We start from the raw sequence: 21,757 nt of genomic DNA, 5'->3' as shown, positions 1-21,757 counted from the left end.
GAATCTAAGTGAGATATACACATGAAATGTAATTTGTGAAAGATTTTATAAAAACTATGTATGGCATGAAAAGTAGTACAGTGTTTAAAATACAAAAACAAAACATTTTACCTGGTTAAATATTATTAAATTTGTTTTGCCCCCCTTATGTTCCTCAAAGTGGAACTAATCTCCTTATTAAGCTAGTTGTGCTGGATAGGCTATGCCAGGCTATGCTCTCTCTCTTTAGTGGTCTCAGTGTGTTTCTGCATTGCTGTGACAGCCTCAGAAAAAAAGGAGGGGCTGTCTGTCTTCAGTCTGGGAGTTTCTGTCAGATACCAGAGTGAGCTGCACAAACACCATGGACTGTTCATTTAAAATAAAATCAAGCATGACTCAAACCAAAGCTTCGGTGCTACTGCTTGGCGACAGCTAAGCGGGCCAAACCAGCGACCAGGCTACTGGGAAATGTCTCGGTGCAGCCAATGGCCAGTCCATCCCTGGGCCCAGGTGAAATAAGTAACAAGAACCCTCTTTTAAAATAACAGTTTAGAAATTTCAGTATCAAGGCCAGAAACCAACCATGTGTGATACAATAATCAGAACCGCAACTGTCAGCTTGAGCTGTTAAAAATCAATCGACAGCATGGCAATCTTTGTAGCACAGTAGGGATACCTCTCAGCACTATACAGCACAGTTTCCACACTGCTTATAAATTTAAGTTTAGGGAGAGTACATATTTCTGTGTATCATAATATTGGCAATTTTTTCAGCTTTAATTTGAGCCAGACTTCATAAAAATCGGATAAGAAATAGGGTGCTATGACTGTCCATACACAGGTCAGAAGAGAAGCTTTGCCATAGAGTAAAACAGTTTTAATCTTATTCTAGGAAAATGCTTCATTAAAAATAGCTGCTTGATGCCTCAGAACTACTACATAAAAACACATACTAACATTTTACCATACTTTTTGAGTAACACCTAACACTTTTGTTTTTCTGCCTACATGATTAATATTTTCCAAAAGTGTCAAACTTCTATTTTACTTTGTTTAGCAAAAAACAGGACCCAACTAAAACACCAGATGGTAGACAGGGGAGATCCTAGATTAGCAAGTGGATTATGTGATATACAGTCCTTGGAAAAAGAAAGCTTCAATGGCTTTCAATACAGTCAGTCAAAAACAGTACAGCCCCTTGATACAAAAGCTTGCAGAACCGCCTATGGCAGCTGTAGTCTCCTTCTGTATGGCATTATCAGTCTCTTACACTGTTGTGGAGAGATTTTGGCCAACTTATCTTTAAAACATTGATTCAGTTCGGTTAAAGTTGTGCTTTGCAGAAATCTGTTTTTGCATATCTATCTTAAGGTCCTAACTCAGCACCTTAGTCCATCTGAGTTCTGGACTCTGACTAGGTCATCGTAACATGCAGTTTTTTTTTTGTTTTCCTGTTGTTGTTTTGTAGAGTCGCTGGTCTATTTGGGATCCATGTACGGTTTTATGACCCAGTTTAGGCCAAGATTCAGACAGATGGTCTTAAATTTCACTCTAAAGAAACTTTGGTATACAGAGAAGTTAATGGGTGACAAGACCTTCTGGCTATAAAACAAAATCAAATCACCATCCATCCGCTACCATCCCTTATGGTAGGAATGAGGTCTTTGTTCAAGACCTATTCTGATTTTACTGTCATGGACTTTATTTTACTGTCATGGACTTTAACATTTAGCACGCTAACACACATGAAAATGTGATGACTGTGAAATCTGAGATACAGCTCTTGGGGTTTTTGCAATTTCTTTGAGGATTGCATGTTCTGACTGTGGTGTGAAGTGTGTCAAGTCTCTCAAATGGGTTCCTCTTATATAATAAATTTTTTGTACTATAGAATGATAGACTTGTAACCCTTCTCAGATTGATGGGCAGCAACAGCTGCATGACTAAGGTCACTGTAAACGTCTTTCCTTTTTGGTACTGTGTAAACAAACACCTATTTGCCCCAGAGCAGCAAACAGCCAGAACTCCTGTTTTTATAAAAATGGTCAGACTTGCTGGTGATCAGTTATCCAGCTGTCTTTGATTAGCCAAACCTGACTCCTATGTCCCATTTTAAATTCTATGGAAGCAGCAAAGATTTACTTAGTTTTCAACAAGGCTGAATTTGGTATTATGAAAAGTTTCATTCAACCATAAATTTAAGTTATGCATTATGATGTCGACATTTTTGACTTATTTTCATGTCAATGTCTATTCTCGCTCTCTGCATTCCTTTGTTTTATCAGAGCACTCTCCTGTCCAATTATGTTTCCTGCCAGCACTATTAGTCATCTCCCGCCAACACACAAATCAAACACATGCTGTCATGTTATTGGAAATGTTCTGTGAAAGACAGGCTTCAGAGTGACTTTGTGATGTTTACATTTCTTTTCTTTCTTGAAATTATCCACACAGGAAACTATAGAACACACCCATGCCCATATTTAGCAATAGTTCTAAACTAACTGTGCTAATTGTGCAGAACATTATGTCTGCTTTTATTTTTATAAAGTAATGCTGGATGGCTGATGAGTTGGTGTTAGCTTGTTAATTAGCTGCATTAAGTCTGCAGCACTCTGCTTTTATAACCTGCAGACATTATAACTTTTGTAGCTTTTTGCATATGTTTGTTTCAAAACAGCATTAATGTCTGGGTGTTTCCCTTCCAGATATACTTCTTCTTTTTTAATCACTCATAAAGGTTTAAGCAAATTCCTCAATATTCAGCCATAGAACACAACTGACCGACAGCTTGAAGCAACAGGTGGCAATGGGCAATATTCCTTTACTCTGCATGTGAACCGAGAAAGCTCTGCACTGTCTTTAGCTTGTCATTATACATATCATAAATGGTACAATAGATTTTAGGTTGTTTGCTTATTTGAAACCATGACTTTTTACAACTGTGGAATTGAACCTTCAAGACGTAAATCAGTCCATGCCCAATACAATATCCGTTAAACATGTGTATGCTCTTAAACCTCTGAGTTCTATACCATTAGCAAGCAGCGGGCCTGAAATGTAGGTTTCATTAGGGGACATCATCCCTCGACTTCTCCCACAGGGAACCCTTTCTATTAACCCAGATCTATAATTGAATTCCTCTTTTAAACATACACAGCTAACAGAAGGGAAGAAAAATGAGAGGTAGTATGGGAATTGTGAGCCACAGACAAAGAGATGATCTTGCAGACAACAGAATAAACTGTTTTTGGATTTGGCGGTTGAGGCATCACTCTAGATAACAATTTTATATCTGTTTTTAAATAGATGTACATCTTGGTGATTTCCCTTGCTGTTGGTAAGAGTTCTTCGTTCTCCGCTGTATTCCCATATCTAATAATAAAATAAGCAACTAGTTTGCAGCAGAGCTAGCCTACATTCCACGGGGCGGATATTGTAAGGTCATGAACTCAATAAAGAAACAACATGATGATGGTGACATGGCCCCATAATTAAGAGCAGAAGACCCCTGGGTGGAACGGATTTAAAATAGACGACATACAGGACGGTTTCAGGTTTGGTATAAAGGGAGAGAATGTGAGAGATATTTTCATGGAAGGGGAGAGCTACAGTACATGCAAGCCAAATATAGAAATGTTCAAGTGTCAGAAATGAAGAGAGCTGGCAGAAAATAGAAAGGAGATGACAGAGATGGATGGAGAGATTTGAAGTGACAAACGGAAAAAACAGAAGCTTTATGCTGGCTTAAAAATAAAAGATGCCCGAGAGGTGATATTTTAACTAGTTCTGTTGACTCTATTGAAATACCTCAGGTGTCTTTTACAACATTCTTAGGGATTATTGTTGATGAGAATCTGACTTAAAAAAAACTAATTGACTAGATTAGCAAAAATTAAATAAATAGATACGTTCACCATCTTGTGACTGGAAACCCTTTTAGAAATGTTGTAATATAATTTAATCTATTCTTATATTCCATGTTTGGTGTATGGTTTGGGCATGCCCCTTTCCTAACCATTGTAGTACTTAAAACATGCTTTGTTAGGAATGCCACATGGTCAAAGCAGTTTCATCAGATTCTTACAATTTCTGATATTAATCTACTTTTTACAGATACACTACCGGTCAAAGGTTTTAGACACACATTCTCTTGGTTTTGTTTATGTTTATGACTATTTACATTGTACATCGATTCTCACTGAAGGCATCAAAAAAATGTAAAACACCTTTAAATATGTTTTATATTTTAGATTCACTAAAGTAGCCGCCCTTTGATGACTGAAATATTAACCTTTGGCCATCTTTCAATGAACCCCTGGGAAGTTCATTCTTGTCTTCTCTTTGGAAAACCATTACAGGTGACCGCCTCATGAAGCTCATGGAGAGAATGCCAAGAGAGCAAAGCAGTGATCAAGCAAAGTGTGGCTATTTTGAAGAGTCTAAAATATTGAAACATTTAAGAGTTATTTCACACTTTTCGTTATAATCCCATGTGTTCATTCACAGTTTTGTTGCCTTTGGTGAGAATCTACAATGTAAATAGTCATGAAAAAAAAAGAGACCAATTAAGTGAGAAAGTGTATCTAAAACGTTTGACCGGTAGTCTGTGTTTTTATTTCAAGACACATTTAACAATTATGATATTGCTGAGTATTTCAAGGTCTATTTTCCAACAAACTCGCATATCCATTTTTATTTCAGTCCCTCCATTCTCAAAGATTTCTCGATAGAAAAGGCATTTATTTTTATAAGACATAGTAATGCTAAACTATAGAATATGTTTCCCCTAATCTTATTGCTTTACTGTTTTTATGAAATCCTTGTTCATAATTTCCATTTTTACTGATATAAACAACAACATATTTAGATATGGGGATATAGATTTATTTTCTAAGATTATTTAGTGAACAATATATTGTGGATCTTATGATTGTCAAAAGTCTTCAAACAATGATAAAATACCAGGTGATGTAACAACATGAGACCACAATAAATCACACAAAACTCTTCTGCTGTTAATTTGGATGTATGTTTGAACGTTTTGTGATGCTGAGAAATAAAATGTATCTTCAGCATTCTAGCAGACACTTTATGGTTTTGAGTCAAAAACATCTCTGGGTGATGCACAGATGCACACTTAAAAAACCTTCTGCAATTCTTTCCATGTTACTGTTAGCCTCCTCGCAGCATCCCTGACAAGAGTCTTTCTTTTCTTTTTATCACTATTGGAGAAATAACCAGTTTTTATAATGTTACTGAAACCTTAGCATCAGTAGATCATTTCAGTTAAATTGCTAATGAGCAAATGTTCTGATAATAATAAAAGGATAGCTAAACTTTACTTCAGATTCCCAAAACTGGCAAGTGTGAGTTAAGGACCGAATGCTAAAACTGAACTAAAATGTGCTTCAATGATTTTTTGAAGCTCATCAGTGTAAGGGTGTGCATACTTATGCAACACGGTTATTGCAACTGTTCAATTTTTTATGTTATCCTCCAAAAGATTTGTTAATTTTTCATCTAAATAATATAGAACAAATGTCAAATTAAAGGTAATTTATTTACATCATAAAAACTTGGCATTTTAACAGGGGTGTGTAGACTTTTTGTATCCTTGTAAATTCTTTCAGCTTTCTTTTTCTCTGCAACAGGCTATTTTCTTCAATGTTTTTGTTTTCGGCTCAATGTCCTCCTGCATGAACATGTTTGAAGGTAAATCATCCATCCATCGTCTATACCCTATTGCTCTTACAGGGGGCGTTGTTCCTATCTTTAGCAGTCATTAGGTGAGAGGAGGGGATACACCCTAGACAGTGTCGCCAGTCCATCTCAGGGCAACACACGCACACCCACACACACCTAAGGGCAATTCAGCGAGATCCAATAAATCCAACCATCTTCCTTCAACAGTTTCTGGACTGTAGAAGGAAGCTGGAGTACCTGGAGAAAGCCCACAGAAAGACCCCAGGCCAGGAACGTAGGACCTTCTTACTGCAAGGCAACTGCGCAGCTCCTGCTTACACATAATTAAATCCATTGTTTTAGAAAATTTGAATATTGGAAAAATATTGGAAACTCATGGTGTCACATTCTAATCAGCTAATTAACTCCAAACACCTGTAAATGTTGCATTCCTCATGTCAAGCCACTCCTGAACCACAGACAACGTCAGAAGTGTCCTACCTGGGCTGAAGAGAAAAGGAACTGGACTGTTGTTCAATGGTCCAAAGCCTTGTTTTCAGATGAAAGTAAATTCTGCATTTCTTTTGGAAATCAAGGTCCCAGAGTCTGGCGGAAGGGTGGAGAGGCACAGAATCCATGTTGCTTGAAGTCCAGTGTGACGTTTTCACAGTCAGTGATGATTTGGGGAGCAGCCATCTAACAGGACATTTTAGAGCACTTTGTGCTTTCTCCTGCTGACAAGCTTCATGGAGATTCTGATTTCCTTTTCCAGCAGAACTTGGCACCTGCCCACACTGTCAAAGGTACCAAAATCTGGTTCAATGACCATAACATTACTGTGCTTGACTGGTCAGCAAACTCAGTTGATCTGAACCCCATTGAGACTCTATTATCTATTATCAAGAGGAAGATAAGAGACACCAAACCCAACAATGAAGACGACCTGAAGGCTGCTATCAGAACAACTGGGGCTTCTATTACACTTCAGCAGAATCACAGACTGATTGCCTCCATGCCACGCTGCATTGATGCAGTAATTAATACAAAAGGAGGCCCAGTAAAGTATTGATTACATAGAAATTAATATAATTTTAAGAAGTCTATTTCTGTTTAACGCCATTTTTATTGATCTTAGGTTATATTAAAGTTTTCTGCGACACTGAATTTGGGATTTTTATTATCTGTAAGCAAAAATGTATCAAAATTACAAGAAATACATGCTTGAAATATTTTACTCTGTGTATTTTCATTTTCTGAATTGAGTGACAAAACATTGTTTCACGATATTCAATTATTTTTAAGATGTATCTGTAAGGGCAATTTAAAGAGACCAGTTAACCTTAGTCATGTTTTTTTTGGACTGAGAAGGAAGACGGAGTACCTGGAGAGAACCCACGCATGCAGGGAAAAACATGTAAACTCCATACAGAAACCCAAGGTACGTTAGCCTATGTAAAATGTACTTATGCAATATTATTGTTTAACACAAAAGAGGTTTTAAACTTTCATAAAATGAAACAAATATTAGTAACAAGATGAGGAAAAATAAATGCTGGCAAATTTTTAAGGTTACATTTGGGAAAAGAGCTTAGCCCTTAGGGAGTTGCGGAAAACGAAATTATAGAAGAGAAGCTATCTGAATCACCGCGCCAAGAAAGAGCTGCAAAAGTATTCAACTGAAAGACGGGGAAAATAACCAAATTGAATTTTAGACGCAGCGACAGTGTTATCAGTCAGAAAGCCGACAGGAGAACACAAGTGTTTCCTCTGGAGCGTCTCACTGACTGTGCTCGTCAGACTGAAAGGCCACTCCAAAGGGAGGTGAAAACAGGTGGAACTTAAGAAGGGGTTTTTGAGACTAATACCGAGACAAGGGCAAATCAGTTGGTTCCCTAAGATGAGAGAGTGGATTTGCATTTTCTTTTTAAGATCCGTGACAGAGCGCATCATAAAAGCACTTGATGTTTTAAGAGCAGAATGAAGAATGACTATAAATGGCCTTAGTTTGAAACCTGTTTGGATGGTATGTATTTATTTACAGTCAATGAGGAAACTACAGATTTATTTTCTTAAATGGCTTCTACAGTATAAAATGACATGCTAGAGTGAGTCCTATCTGTTCTATTACAGTGTAAATCCAAAACTAAATCCATTTTACTTAGAAAGCACATTAAAAAAACAATTTGTTTTACAAAAATTATTTACAGTACTAAAACAGGTCAAACCAAAACACAAACAATAATAAAATTAAAAATAATCAAAAACAATAAAAGCAGAATTAACAAAGACTGTAGTAAAACAACAAACAAACCCCCAAACAAAACCACTACAAATAGGTGTGTTTTTAAGAGAGACTTAAAAAAAGCAAGGGAAGAAGCCTGTCTTATACATAATGGCAACTTTTTCAATAATTTTGGAGCATGACTGAAAAGGCTCAAGCTGCTCTGAGCTTCAGCCTAGCTTTTCGTACAACAAACAGAAGTTATTTATTGAAACCTAACGCTGAAGCATGTCAGAGAGGTATAAAGGAGCAACACAATTAACACATTCAAAAGCCAAGAAGAGGATTTTAAAATCAGTTCTTTGGCACATAGGAAATGTGAGGACAAGACAACTAGAGAAAGACAGATGTTGGCTGCTCAACTGTATCTGCAACAGGGTGGAGACATCTGACTGAGGTTCATGAAGTGAAAATGTTTAATCAATCAACATTAGTGCCCCACTGCTCTTTCACCTTTTTTCTTTCCACGTGTCCTGTGCACAGCATATCAGGCATACAATATGGAGAAGCTGCTTGCCTACATGTGTCAGGGCAAATTTGCTCTACAAAAAAGGATTTCTCAAGATAAAATCCTAATTGCATGGTGGACTTTATTAAATTAAGACTGGATCCAGTATCAAAGGCAGGCCATATTGATGTTATAGTAACTGGTGTGTGTATGATCTTGTGTTTGTATGAAATAAGTGTGATTGTGTTAAATGGGTGTATATGAGCAAGTTTGTCACCTGCAGGTGACATGGCTGGCCCGACACATCCCCAGGAGCCAATGCCACCAGTTGGAAGCCCACTACTCCCGGATGCGGCCTGAGCACCCAGACAAACAACACCACACCAGAGGGGGTTGTGATGAGTTTGCGCCAGACATAACGTTTTTCTTGGTGGCTGAAAAGTTTAATTTTTCTCTCATCTTGCCAGAGAACTTTCCTCCACACATGCAAGATGATTCATTTGATGGTGCTCTGGGGGAACATCATTATCATTTTTTTATAATCTGACCCTGACTTATACTTCTCAACAACTGTGTCACTGACTTGTTTGGAGAGTTCCTTGGTCTTTATGACGTGATGCTTTTTGCTTAGTGGTGGTGCAGCCTCTGGGGCCTTTTAGAAAAGGTGTGTTTATGCTGACTGATCATGTGACACTTAGACTGCACACAGGTGGACTTCATTTCACCAATTATGTGACTTTTGAAAGGTAAGGTAATAACTTTTAGGGCATTTATAACTTTTTTATAAAGATGTTTTCCTAATTTAACTTCACCAACATAAACTATTTTGTGCAGATCCATCACATACAATGAAATTAAAAAACATTTAAATTACAGGTTGGAATGCAACGAATACTTTTTCAAGTATAGTAGTTCAATACTTTTGCAGGGTCCATCGTCCCACACATCAAAACCCTACTGATGTTTGTTGTTGCATGTGTTAGGGAGGAGGGGATGAATCCCCCTGGGGGCCAGCTCCCCAACCAGGGACCTGCTGCTCTATTACTGACGCATAGGTTTAGAGATTTTACTTGATGCATACAGTGCCTTGCAAAATAATTTATATCTCTTGAACTTTTACACATTTTGTCATGATAAACCACAACTTAAATGTATATAATTGAGCTTTTATGTCACAGACCGACAGACCAAAGTGGTAAATAATTATAAAATGGAAGGAAACGGATACATGGTCTTCAACATTATTTTCAAACAAAAGTCTTAAAGGTTTGATGTGCATTTATATATAGCCACCTTTACTCTGATACCTTTAAGTAAAATAAAATGCAACTAATAGCCTTTATTAGCCACCTAATTAGTTAATAGACCTGAGAGGTTTGGTAGAGAGCACTTGTGAACATAAAGCATCATGAAGACAAAGGAACACAGCATCAAGGTCAGGAATAAAGCTGTGAAGAAGCCTGAAGAAGAAATAATATCCAAACTTTGAACATTACACACAGTAATGTTCAATCCATCATCCAAAGATGAAAAAAGAATGAAGCCAAACTACAAGGCATGGCCATCATCATTAATCAGAGAAGCAACCAAGAGGCCTAAGATGGATGGAGCTGAATGCAGGACAAACCTAGAAGAAAACCTGTTAGAGGCAGCAAAAGACTTGGGGGGAGGTTCACCTTTCAGCAGGAAAATGACCCTAATGATATAGCAAGTTCTACAATAGGATGCTTTAGATCAAAGCATATTCATGTATTTCAATGGCCTAGTCCAAGTCCAGACCTAAATCTATTTGAAACAAATGCACCTTAGGTTTTCACTTTTTAAAACATTCTGAAAATCACACGTCTTTTCATTTTACTTTTTAATTATGCACTACCTTGTGGTGGTCTATCAAACAATATCCTCATAATAATCATAAAATATATTGAAATTTGGAAAGATTTTGAAGTATTAATAACTTTGCAAGATACTTATTTGACTGTACTCACATCTGAGGCAGGTCCTTTGTCCGCGCCTGGACAGGAGAAAGTGACAAACTCATGGCAGCGTTTGTGAACCACGAAACAACACACTGTGAAAAGAAATGGGGGGACAATGTATCACAATTCAGTCTGAGCCCGCAAAGTTATGCTTCAGTCTATAATCATAATTTCTTTAGATTTTACCCAGAATAGTTAGCAGCTATATATAACAAGATAGATTCTCACTGGTTGTTTAAAGTATTATTGAGAATCACAGCATTTCCTGGAATTTATCGATCTGATAAACAGATGTCCTAAAACAAGGCTCATCACTGCAAGCTGAAGCCAAAATGGAAAGCAAAACAACTGGAGAGAGAAGCACTCAAATACCACGGGTGTATAATTAGCTAATTATTCTCTTACTTAAGACTGAGAGGTATATTATGGGAGTTTCTGTTCTATTTCCCCATTAGTTTCAGTCTGAATTATTAATAGCTGAAAAAAAAAGACAGAACGGCATTATTTATACACAAAGCAGTTTAAAGTTTTTGACCCAAAATGGAAAAGCAATAAGAAAATTTTGATCAAAGTCAAAAAATAAAATAAAAAGTATAATAATGAAATTTAAGCATTAGATAACAAAAGAAACAGCAAAATATCCATTTAAAACCAATAAACAGTCAACACTTAAGACAAATAACTTTTTGGTCTTAATGGAAAAGCTGCATTAAACAGTACTATTTTCACTCCTGATTTAAAAAAAATCAACAGTTTCTGCACATCTCAGGTTTGCAGGCAGTTTGTTTCAGAGCTGAGGAGCATTGAAACTAAATGCTGTCTCACGATGTTTAGTTCTGGTCCTGGAACATTGAGTCAACAGGGCTCTGGTAACCTCAGGCCTATGACCTGACAAGCATCTCTGAAAATGTATATAGGCACAAAACCATTCTGCGCCTGTTAGACTAATAACAAGATTCTTTCCTTTTACACACTGGTAGCCAGTCCAATGTTTTAAGGACAGGTGGGATCCATTTTCCTGATCTTTGTCAGGACTCTGAGTAGCAGCGTTTCAGAGGAGCTGCCTGATAGATCTTTTTATAGACAACAGTAAAGATGGTCTTACAATAATCTACTTGTACTCGTCGTCTTCCGCTTTATCCGGGACCAGTCCAGACGTCCCTCTCCCCAGACACCTCCTCCAGCTCCTCCCGAGGAAGGCGTCCAGGAGGCATCCGGTATAGATGCCTGAGCCACCTCAACTGGCTCCTCTCGATGTGGAGGAGCAGCGCTCTACTCCGAGCCCCTCCCGGATGGCCGAGTTCCTCACCCTATCTCTAAGGGAGTGCCCGGTCACCCTACGGAGGAAGCTCATTTCAGCCGCTTGTATCCGGGATCTCGTTCTTTCGGTCATGACCCAAAGTTCATGGCCATAGGTGAGGGTAGGAACGTAGACCGACCAGTAAATCGAGAGCTTTGCTTTTCGGCTCAGCTCTCTCTTCACCACAACGGACCGGCACAGTGCCCCCGTTACTGTGGCAGCCGCACCGATCCGTCTGTCGATCTCCCACTCCATTTTCCCCCCACTTGTGAACAAGACCCCGAGATACTTAAACTCCTCCATTTGAGGCAGGAACTCCCCTCCAACCTGAAGAGGACAAGCCACCCATTTCCTGTCGAGAACCATGGCCTCGGACTTGGAGGAGCTGATCTTCATCCCAGCCGCTTCACACTCTGCTGCGAACCGCCACAGCGCATGCTGTAGGTCTTGGCTAGAGGGGGCAGGCAGGACCACGTCATCTGCAAAAAGAAAAGACGAAATCCACTGGTCCCAAAACCAGACCCCCTCCGGCCCTTGGCTGCGTCTAGAAATCCTGTCCATAAAAGTTATGAACAGGACCGGTGACAAAGGGCAGCCCTGCCGGAGTCCAACATGCACCGGGAACAGGTCCGACTTAGTGCCAGCAATGCGGACCAAACTCGTACAGGGACCGGATGGCCCCTAATAAAGGGCCCCCGATTCCATACTCCTGGAGCACCATGACAACCATGACAGCCCAACAACATCCAGAGATTTGAGGTACTCAGGGCGGATCTCATCCACCCCCGAAGCCTTGCCACCGCGGAGCTTTTTAACGACCTCGGTGTCTTCAGCCTGGGTGATGAAAGAGTCCAACCCCGAGTCCCACCCCTCTGTTTCCACCAGGGAATGCGTGATGGCAGGATTGAGGAGATCCTCGAAGTACTCCTTCCACCGCCCGATAATGTCCTCAGTCGAGGTCAGCAGCCTCCCACCCCCACTATAAACAGTGTTGGCGAAGCACTGCTTCCCCCTCCTGAGGTGCTGGACGGTTTGCCAGAATCGCTTTGAGGCCCACCGGTAGTCCTTCTCCATGGCCTCACCTAACTCCTCCCAGGTCCCAGTTTTTGCCTCTGCCACAGCCCGGGCCGGAGCACGCTTGGCCTCACGGTACCCGTCAGCCGCCTCAGGAGTCCCACAAGCCAACCACAGCCAATAGGACTCCTTCTTCAGCTTGACAGCATCCCTTACTGCCGGTGTCCACCACCGGGTTCGGCGATTGCCGCCGCGACAGGCACCACAGACCTTACGGCCGCAGCTACGGGCAGCAGCATCGACAATAGATGCGGAGAACATGGTACACTCGGACTCTATGTCTCCAACATCCCCCGGGATCTGGTCAAAGCTCTCCTGGAGGTGGGAGTTGAATAGATCCCTGCCCAAGGGCTCCGCCAGGCATTCCCAGCAGACCCTCACTATGCGCTTGGGCCTGCCAAGTCTGTCCGGCTTTCTCCTCCTCCAGCGGATCCAACTCACCACCAGGTGGTGATCAGTGGACAGCTCAGCCCCTCTCTTCACCCGAGTGTCCATAACATGCGTCCGAAGGTCTGATGATACGACAACAAAGTCGATCATCGACCTCCTGCCTAGGGTGTCCTGGTGCCAAGTGCACTGATGGACACCCTTATGTTTGAACATGGTGTTCATTATGGACAATCCGTGACTAGCACAGAAGTCCAATAACAAAACACCGCTCGGATTCAGATCAGGGAGGCCATTCCTCCCGATCACGCCTCTCCAGGTGTCAATGTCGTTTCCCACGTGGGCGTTGAAGTCCCCCAGCAGAATAATGGAGTCTCCGGGAGGGGCACTATCCAGCACCCCCAACAGGGACACCAAGAAGGCCGGGTACTCCGCACTACCGCTCGGCCCGTAGGCCGAGACGACAGTCAGAGACCTATCCCCAATCCGAAGGCGCAGGGATACGATCCTCTCATCCACTGGGGTAAACCCCAACATGAGACGGCTGAGCTACAATAATCTAACCCAATGAAAACTAAAGCATGAGTTGCAAACACAAAAGAGATGCAAACACACAAACACAAGAAACAACTGCAAGTTACAAAACAAATGCAAAGGAAAAATGCTGACGGCCGAACGTGATGATCGCCAGCGCCGACGCCATCAGACCCAGCAGTCTGAGGCATAACTTGAATTCCACATGTGTGCCTCTGCAAAAGAGTACCAGACATGCATGAAAGGCTTTTACTAGTTCTGTTGAACTAAATTCACGGAAACACCAATAAAAGTGATTGCTTGTACCGAGGTAAAGATGCTCTTTCCCCAGTTTATTGTAAAACCTAGAGCTGCCAGATGTGAACAGAACAGGGCTCAGTGACAGACAAAATTCAAGTACCAGACACTTGTTTATCTTTCCGTGAAACGTAAATCTTAGGTATATTCTGTGAGGCGGGTATATAGGAATATGAAAATATGCGTCTTTTAAGTCTACGGAGACAAAGGAATCTCCTTGAAAGCCTCTCTCCCTCAATCTGAGATGTGGTGGTCTCCATGAGGGTTTCTGGCCTCTCAATCCCCAGTTTTTTTGTTGCCTTTCTGCAGACATTGCGCAGGTCCGTTGCAGTCAGGTTTGGTGAGCCGCTGCGACTGGTGTCAACTGTTGCCAAGGCTATGCAGCCGACGGGATGGTATAAGGTGCGCAGTCCTGCTCATCATTGTCATACCTGTGACAAATGGACTCCATTTCAGATTCAGACTCAGCATTAGCAAAAGTGCTGAAATCTGGAAGGGCGGCCTTGTCTTCTTCTGGGTCCGTTAGTGGTAGCGGGGGACTGGCTATCCCATCACAGAATCAACCACCGACAGACCACCTTAGTGCATGTGCCTTTGCCGACGAGACTTAATGGGGAGCCGTACACAGTGCTCACAGCTTGCTGGTGATGTAAATGCGTCCCCGGCAACCCCAGACCCTAATGCTGCAACCCCAGATACGAAGCGCAGACACAATGGGTATCTGCCCCAGCTATGAAGATACTACTTGTGCAAGTTCAAGATGGTGGCTTGACTCTATCCATGGTGAGAACAAGTGCAAGTTTCTCCGTTAAGAGTGCAGCTAGTTTGGTGACCAGTTGCACCTCCTGCTGTTTGGCAACAGACCAGCGTTGGAAAAGACGCACAGTTATTGAGAAGCGTTCAGCGACCGAGTTGTTAGCTCGCTCTGTGAACGGTTAAGCTAACTCAGTAGTTACCGCTTTGACCGTCTGAGAGGTGCTTCTGGGACCGAGAAGAGGTGTTAGACTCACCTGCGTGATTTAAATGAACAGCAAACGTTTAACCCGAAACAGAAAGTGACTCTCATGAACTGCCTCTGCCTATAGAGGTTAAGTGTTTTAAAGTTAGAAGACCCAGGTTGGTAATACAGATGCTGGAAGGGTTCACAGAATGTTTAAAAATATGGAATTGTGTGCGGATAAGGTGTTCATACTTAGAGCATGTCCTTGGATTTTTGATGATTAGAATCAAATATGTCAAGCTAAAACATGTACAACATTTAAAAATTAGTAAAACTTCAACAGACGGTGCCTGTAATCATTGCCTCTGTATCATTTTTGATTTTGATAGCTGTGGTGAGACATATTTTATGTAAAGAATATAAAGCAATATGCACACAAATTGTTAGATCATACTTCTAAAAAATAACTTTAAGTGGTCATCATATCGTACTGCAACAAGATGCTGTATGTGTGATGTGGATGGTGCCAGGCCTGTGTGTATGTGTCACGTGCTGGTTGCAGACATGTTGTCAGTTAGACGCATCAAAAACAAGTCCTGTGTTTAATCTTTGGCATCCAGTGCAAGGAAGACAATGAATGTGAGTCTAAGACTGTTACATGCCAAAATGCTTTGTGGGATTGTTGTAATGATTGGTTCATCTTGCATTTTCTTTTGTACAGCCAGCGCTCACAGCCATGTTTTTCCTGGATATTGTTTTTTTTTTTTTTGGTCATGAATGTGTTATATTTTCTACTTGTTTTCTTTCAGCCACTTATAAAACTTTCTTTTTTATTGCTGCCAAAATTAATGATTTGTACGTTTTTGGTAGAGCTACAACAGAGAAAGAACTGACAAATATTGAACCTAGTGTTTTATTTTTTTATTATTTTCTTATAATATTTTCCCAGTTATTGTGTCCTGTGAGGCTACCCTTTACCCAGGTCCACATATAGGAAGGGAAGATAGGTGTGTATCTCTCCATATACATTGTGTGAATGTGGAGTGGGTGGGGGTGGATTTCAAAGCTCTAATGAAGAATCCTTCTCTCAGTCTTTGTATTTTTATGTGCCACTTTCCAAAAGGAAGTAGTTTAAACAGTCTATTGACTGGGGTGAGTGGGGTCTGCAGCGATACATCTGGCCTTCTTAATCCATCCAGCGTATCCTGAGTCCAGATGTGGGAGTTGACATCCCATAATGCTCTCTGCTGTTTTCACCACCCGGGCCCAGTTCTTTCTATCTTGTGCTGTACAGCTATGGTACCACACGGTCTTGCTAAGACAGAGAACGCTTTCTATTGTGGCTTGTTCACAAGCAGCCAAGAACAGAATCCAGTTCATTTTAGCTTCCTGATTAAGATGAGCCTTTGTTGTGCTTTCTTCAGCAGATGCAAACTGTTTAGACACTGGGTCAGGTCAGATGTCATGTGGATAGCCAGGAGCTTGAAGCTGACCACAAGCTCTACCGCTTACCCACGTAAAAGGAGGGAATCATGTTCTGTCTTCCTTGACATCCCGTAATCCATAATGACCTCCTTGGTCTTGCTGATGTTCAAGACAATGTTGTTGTCTAAGCACCACTGTGTCTGTCATAGGGCAACTTTCCTAAAGAAAGATACATTTAAATGTGTGAGGAGACCTGCTAAAGTTTATCCGCTTTACAAGTGTCTCTCTTTCTATTTTATTCTCTAAGAGCACATCTTTATTACACCTAATCTAATACAGTTCTAAAGTAATAACAAAGTGACTTTTTTGCAATTACTCAAAGACAGCCAGGTATGCAGAAATAAATAAATCCTTGCAGTTACTCTACATCGGTTACAACAAATTGGTCTTGTGTAATCAAATTTACAGTGGTGTTCCTGTTCCTCTTCTGAAAACAAAAAATGCAAATAAGGAGAAAAACAGAAGCTAAAATAAACTTCCATTTGTAAACATTCAGCCAATATTGTTGTCAAATGTACATAGTAAAATCAGTCTGGCGATAAAGAAATTGCATATTGCATCACTTCACTGTGCTTTGATAAAATGTTGCAGCTCTTTGGCAACAAAAGTTGAAGGGTCCGAATATGGAATTTTCTGCCTTTAAATGACTGAGATTGAAAAACTCTTTGAAGTACTTTTGACAAATGTTTTTGTTGGAATTAAAGCAAATTACAGATGCTCTTGGCTGCAGTGACTTAACTCTTAGAAGCAGCACTTATTGCACAGTATTTAAAGGCAAGTAATGAAACAAAAGGATTATGTGCGTTTGTCTTAACACCTCCGCTCTCTTATTGTAACTCCTGCAGTGTTGTCATTTAGTCAGACTTCGGACTCTATATAATATATATATATATATATAATGTGCACCATCTTCTTATCAGGAGAAGCTTCTGTCCCTTCTGTCTATGGGCTTTCAAAAGCTAAACATGTGTTACACTTTTTCCTCATTAGACCCACATTTGTAGAAAACAACTAAAATGCACATCAAAGAAATCTTATGCAATCTGCAGCCAACTGATATGAAAGGCATGACGTGGTTCCACTTTCCAGGTTGGTAGCATTCAGCAGAGCACAAATGTGGAAGCGATGATGCACAACGAGCCTGTCATCTCCACCCCGATCAGTGTCAGCTCCACGGACAGCAAAGACAAGCACAGAGCATAAAATATCACAGACGCTTAGAGAAACTGTTAATATAAAAGTCCTGGAATCCATATGTAGAATGACAGATATGCCCAAAGAGAGGGCATATCTGTAAATGTACTAAATGTGCAACATAGGATTACATGAAAGCTGAAGTCAATCCAGGTTACAGAATAAATAACACAAACAATAATCTCTTTAAATTAATTATAGTGTTTTGGTCACTTTTAAAGATTGTGCAGTTGCAGTTGATTATGTTTACAGTGCACTGACTATCCACTAAAGGCATGATGAGTTTTGAAAGTTTCATCATTGTCCGCTGGAAAGATTTTTGGTATCAGCTGTGGAAGTTTGATGATGTGATGCATGTAAAATTAGATAGATCATTTTAGTATCAGATTTGCGGCCAGAAATAAAAGCAGTCAACTTGCTTTAGATGCTTTAAAAGGTAATTTCTGGTAAGTTTTCATCGCTGATCTAAATCTTCCAATCTAGACTTATCTTTATCTACTTTATTAGGTCTATCAATTTAAGAATAGGTTATGATGCGGAAAAGAGTGTAGGTTGTTTGGACTAAAATGACATTAATTAATATTTGTGCCATAATTAACAGTTTGCAAATTGGTGTTTATAATCATAAAGTTGTTAGTTGCAACAACAGGGAAGCTGGCAGTAGGTCATAAGGAGATTTTTACTGGGGAGACATTGTCAAAATTAGTTTTGTATAAAAAATAAAAACACATACAGAATTAACTTCTGTCAGCGTGAAATCTAAGCTTGTTGTCTTTTACATGTGGTAATGCATACTACCCAAAGAAATTAAATAACCCGTTAACTTTGTACAAACATTTTCCTGACCGATATGTTATCGTATCTCCTTATTGACATATTTACTCTCAATGATGACTTCAGACAGCAGATTAAAACATTCTGGATAAACTTGATGAAACAACTGGAAAAAAGTCTAGCGGACAGCAAAAAATGTCTACAGCAAACCAGTTTGGCAACACTGCGCATGTCTCTTCTTGCACCAATTTGCACCATGATTCATCAGCAGATTAAGTCTAATTTTAATCATGTTTGGGGTGCGGCAGTGGCGCAGGGGTAAAATGCACAATGCATATTCACATATTCAGAAGTTTCAGTCCTCGATGCAGCCCATCAAGGGTACGACTTCCAGCCCAGGCTGGACTGTCGCTGCATGTGTTCCCCCTCTCTCCACCCCTTTCCTGTCAGCTTACTGTCGAAAAACTGTCAGAAAAAAAAAAAGCCACTAGTTCTGCTAAAAACTATATAAAAAAAATGTTTACATGAACTTTAAAAAAATCACTAGTGTGTGTGACCTCAGATTTTTCAGCCTCAGGAAGTGAATGCAGTAGACTACATTGGCCTTGAAGATGAACTTGCCGCCCTCCAAGATGATTCAGTGTCAGAAAACTACCAAACATATTTGTGAGGATATAACATACAGTCTAAGCAGAAAGGTATGCCAAGGTTTTAAAAAGGTTTCAAAACCACAAAAACGTTCAGTCATACTGTTCCTACAGGTGGATGTGTTTTTAATAAGATGCTAGAGTACATCTGGATGTAGAGAACAGCAACATCCCTACCCCACATGTTGCTGCACACTGATAGCCAGCTTGCAGAAAGAAGGCTACTGTACTACGCTCTTCCTTACAAACGACAAATTTGTCTATATGGAAATATTTCTGGTTGTGATAAACTCGGGGTGTCATGGGGTGTGAAAAGTATAGGGACACCAACCATCACTCCTATGAAGGTAACAGTATTTCAAACTGCTGTCAAACTGATTTTGACCTTGTTTTGTCACTTCTGGCCAGAGGTGGGTAGAGCAGTCAAAAATTGCACTGTAGTGTTACTTGAAAATAAGTTTTGTCCAGTAGAAATATAACGTAGGGCCAAATGTATATTACATATTATATATATATAAATATTATGTAAACGTAAATATGCTGCACATCTCTTGAATTCTGAAAGAAAACAGCAGTGTTGCCATGTTACATTTTACTTTTCAATAGTGCCTGCATTACTTTGCTTTCCACACAATAGTTTTGTTTAAACATAACTTATCCTTAATGTAACATTGTCATGGTAGCATAAAGTATTTTTTTAACCCCCATTTCAGAGTTCAATGGGTTCTTTTCACAGCACTATTATGTGACATAATAATTACCATAATACATTTCTTTAAATAAAAGTAATGCTTTCATTTTCTTCTTCAATAATTTTACCATCAGATGGCAGATATGGTATCATATTCAAGTGAATTCTTCCCAGCAGCTTTGAGCAGAGGGAGCATAATTAACGGAAAACACGTTCTCAAACACACACATTACAACACACATGTCCACCTGAATGGTACTTCACTCCCACGTAATATTCTCTCTCTGGTTACACCACCTACACATAGCAATGATAGTGTATTGCACACACACATAGAAAACCGCCCCCTCACTCAAATGACATGAGATTGAAAACACAGAACGTGCAGGTGGAGGGATACGAGTACAAATAGGAATGGTGTGAGCTGTGCGCACAGATTGCTTCAAGGCGACTGCTCTTTTCTAGCTTCCGCTACTGCCAAATCCCTAGACAAAACACTCACTTATACACACACACACACACAGTCGCAATGATGGTACTAAAACTGTACTACGCGTTTTCAACGGTATGACCCGAGGGCCAAAACAAACATATAATGAAAATAGAGCCAGGACTGAAATGCGATTGTCTTTTCTGTAACCAGAATAATTAGTGATCTCTTCATCTAATAGAAAAAAATCCATTTATCTGATGCTTTTTAAAAAATTTATGAATCTATCTAATCACACAAATGCAGAGCAGTGGGTTGCCGATATACAGGTCCTTCTCAAAATATTAGCATATTGTGATGAAGTTCATTATTTTCCATAATGTCATGATGAAAATTTAACATTCATATATTTTAGATTCATTGCACACTAACTAAAATATTTCAGGTCTTTTATTGTCTTAATACAGATGATTGTGGCATACAGCTCATGAAAACCCAAAATTCCTATCTCACAAAATTAGCATATCATTAAAAGGGTCTCTAAACGAGCTATGAACCTAATCATCTGAATCAACGAGTTAACTCTAAACACCTGCAAAAGATTCCTGAGGCCTTTAAAACTCCCAGCCTGGTTCATCACTCAAAACCCCAATCATGGGTAAGACTGCTGACCTGACTGCTGTCCAGAAGGCCACTATTGACACCCTCAAGCAAGAGGGTAAGACACAGAAAAAAATTTCTGAACGAATAGGCTGTTCCCAGAGTGCTGTATCAAGGCACCTCAGTGGGAAGTCTGTGGGAAGTAAAAAGTGTGGCAGAAAACGCTGCACAACGAGAAGAGTTGACCGGACCCTGAGGAAGATTGTGGAGAAGGGCCAATTCCAGACCTTGGGGGACCTGCGGAAGCAGTGGACTGAGTCTGGAGTAGAAACATCCAGAGCCACCGTGCACAAGCGTGTGCAGGAAATGGGCTACAGGTGCCGCATTCCCCGGGTCAAGCCACTTTTGAACCAGAAACAGCGGCAGAAGCGCCTGACCTGAGCTACAGAGAAGCAGCACTGGACTGTTGCTCAGTGGTCCAAAGTACTTTTTTCGGATGAAAGCAAATTCTGCATGTCATTCGGAAATCAAGGTGCCAGAGTCTGGAGGAAGACTGGGGAGAAGGAAATGCCAAAATGCCAGAAGTCCAGTGTCAAGTACCCACAGTCAGTGATGGTCTGGGGTGCCGTGTCAGCTGCTGGTGTTGGTCCACTGTGTTTTATCAAGGGCAGGGTCAATGCAGCTAGCTATCAGGAGATTTTGGAGCACTTCATGCTTCCATCTGCTGAAAAGCTTTATGGAGATGAAGATTTCATTTTTCAGCACGACCTGGCACCTGCTCACAGTGCCAAAACCACTGGTAAATGGTTTACTGACCATGGTATCACTGTGCTCAATTGGCCTGCCAACTCTCCTGACCTGAACCCCATAGAGAATCTGTGGGATATTGTGAAGAGAACGTTGAGAGACTCAAGATGAGCTAAAGGCCGCTATCGAAGCATCCTGGGCCTCCATAAGACCTCAGCAGTGCCACAGGCTGATTGCCTCCATGCCACGCCGCATTGAAGCAGTCATTTCTGCCAAAGGATTCCC

General features: G+C 40.5%; 1 protein-coding gene across 2 annotated transcripts in view; it reads right to left on the bottom strand.

Annotated features, from left to right (window-relative positions):
* LOC124862727 (protein kinase C beta type-like) overlaps positions 1-21,757 on the bottom strand; it is a 145,508-nt gene that overhangs the window by 78,484 nt on the left and 45,267 nt on the right. For both annotated transcript variants that reach the window (XM_047356804.1, XM_047356803.1), the window contains exon 3: positions 10,382-10,464. In XM_047356804.1, the coding sequence (XP_047212760.1) occupies positions 10,382-10,464 (83 nt within the window). The remainder of the gene's footprint in view (positions 1-10,381; positions 10,465-21,757) is intronic.

Source organism: Girardinichthys multiradiatus, chromosome X, assembly GCF_021462225.1.
Source record: "Girardinichthys multiradiatus isolate DD_20200921_A chromosome X, DD_fGirMul_XY1, whole genome shotgun sequence".
NCBI lineage: Eukaryota > Metazoa > Chordata > Actinopteri > Cyprinodontiformes > Goodeidae > Girardinichthys > Girardinichthys multiradiatus.
The sequence above is the reverse complement of the archived record's forward strand: the minus strand, read 5'-3'. Positions and strand labels throughout refer to the sequence as shown.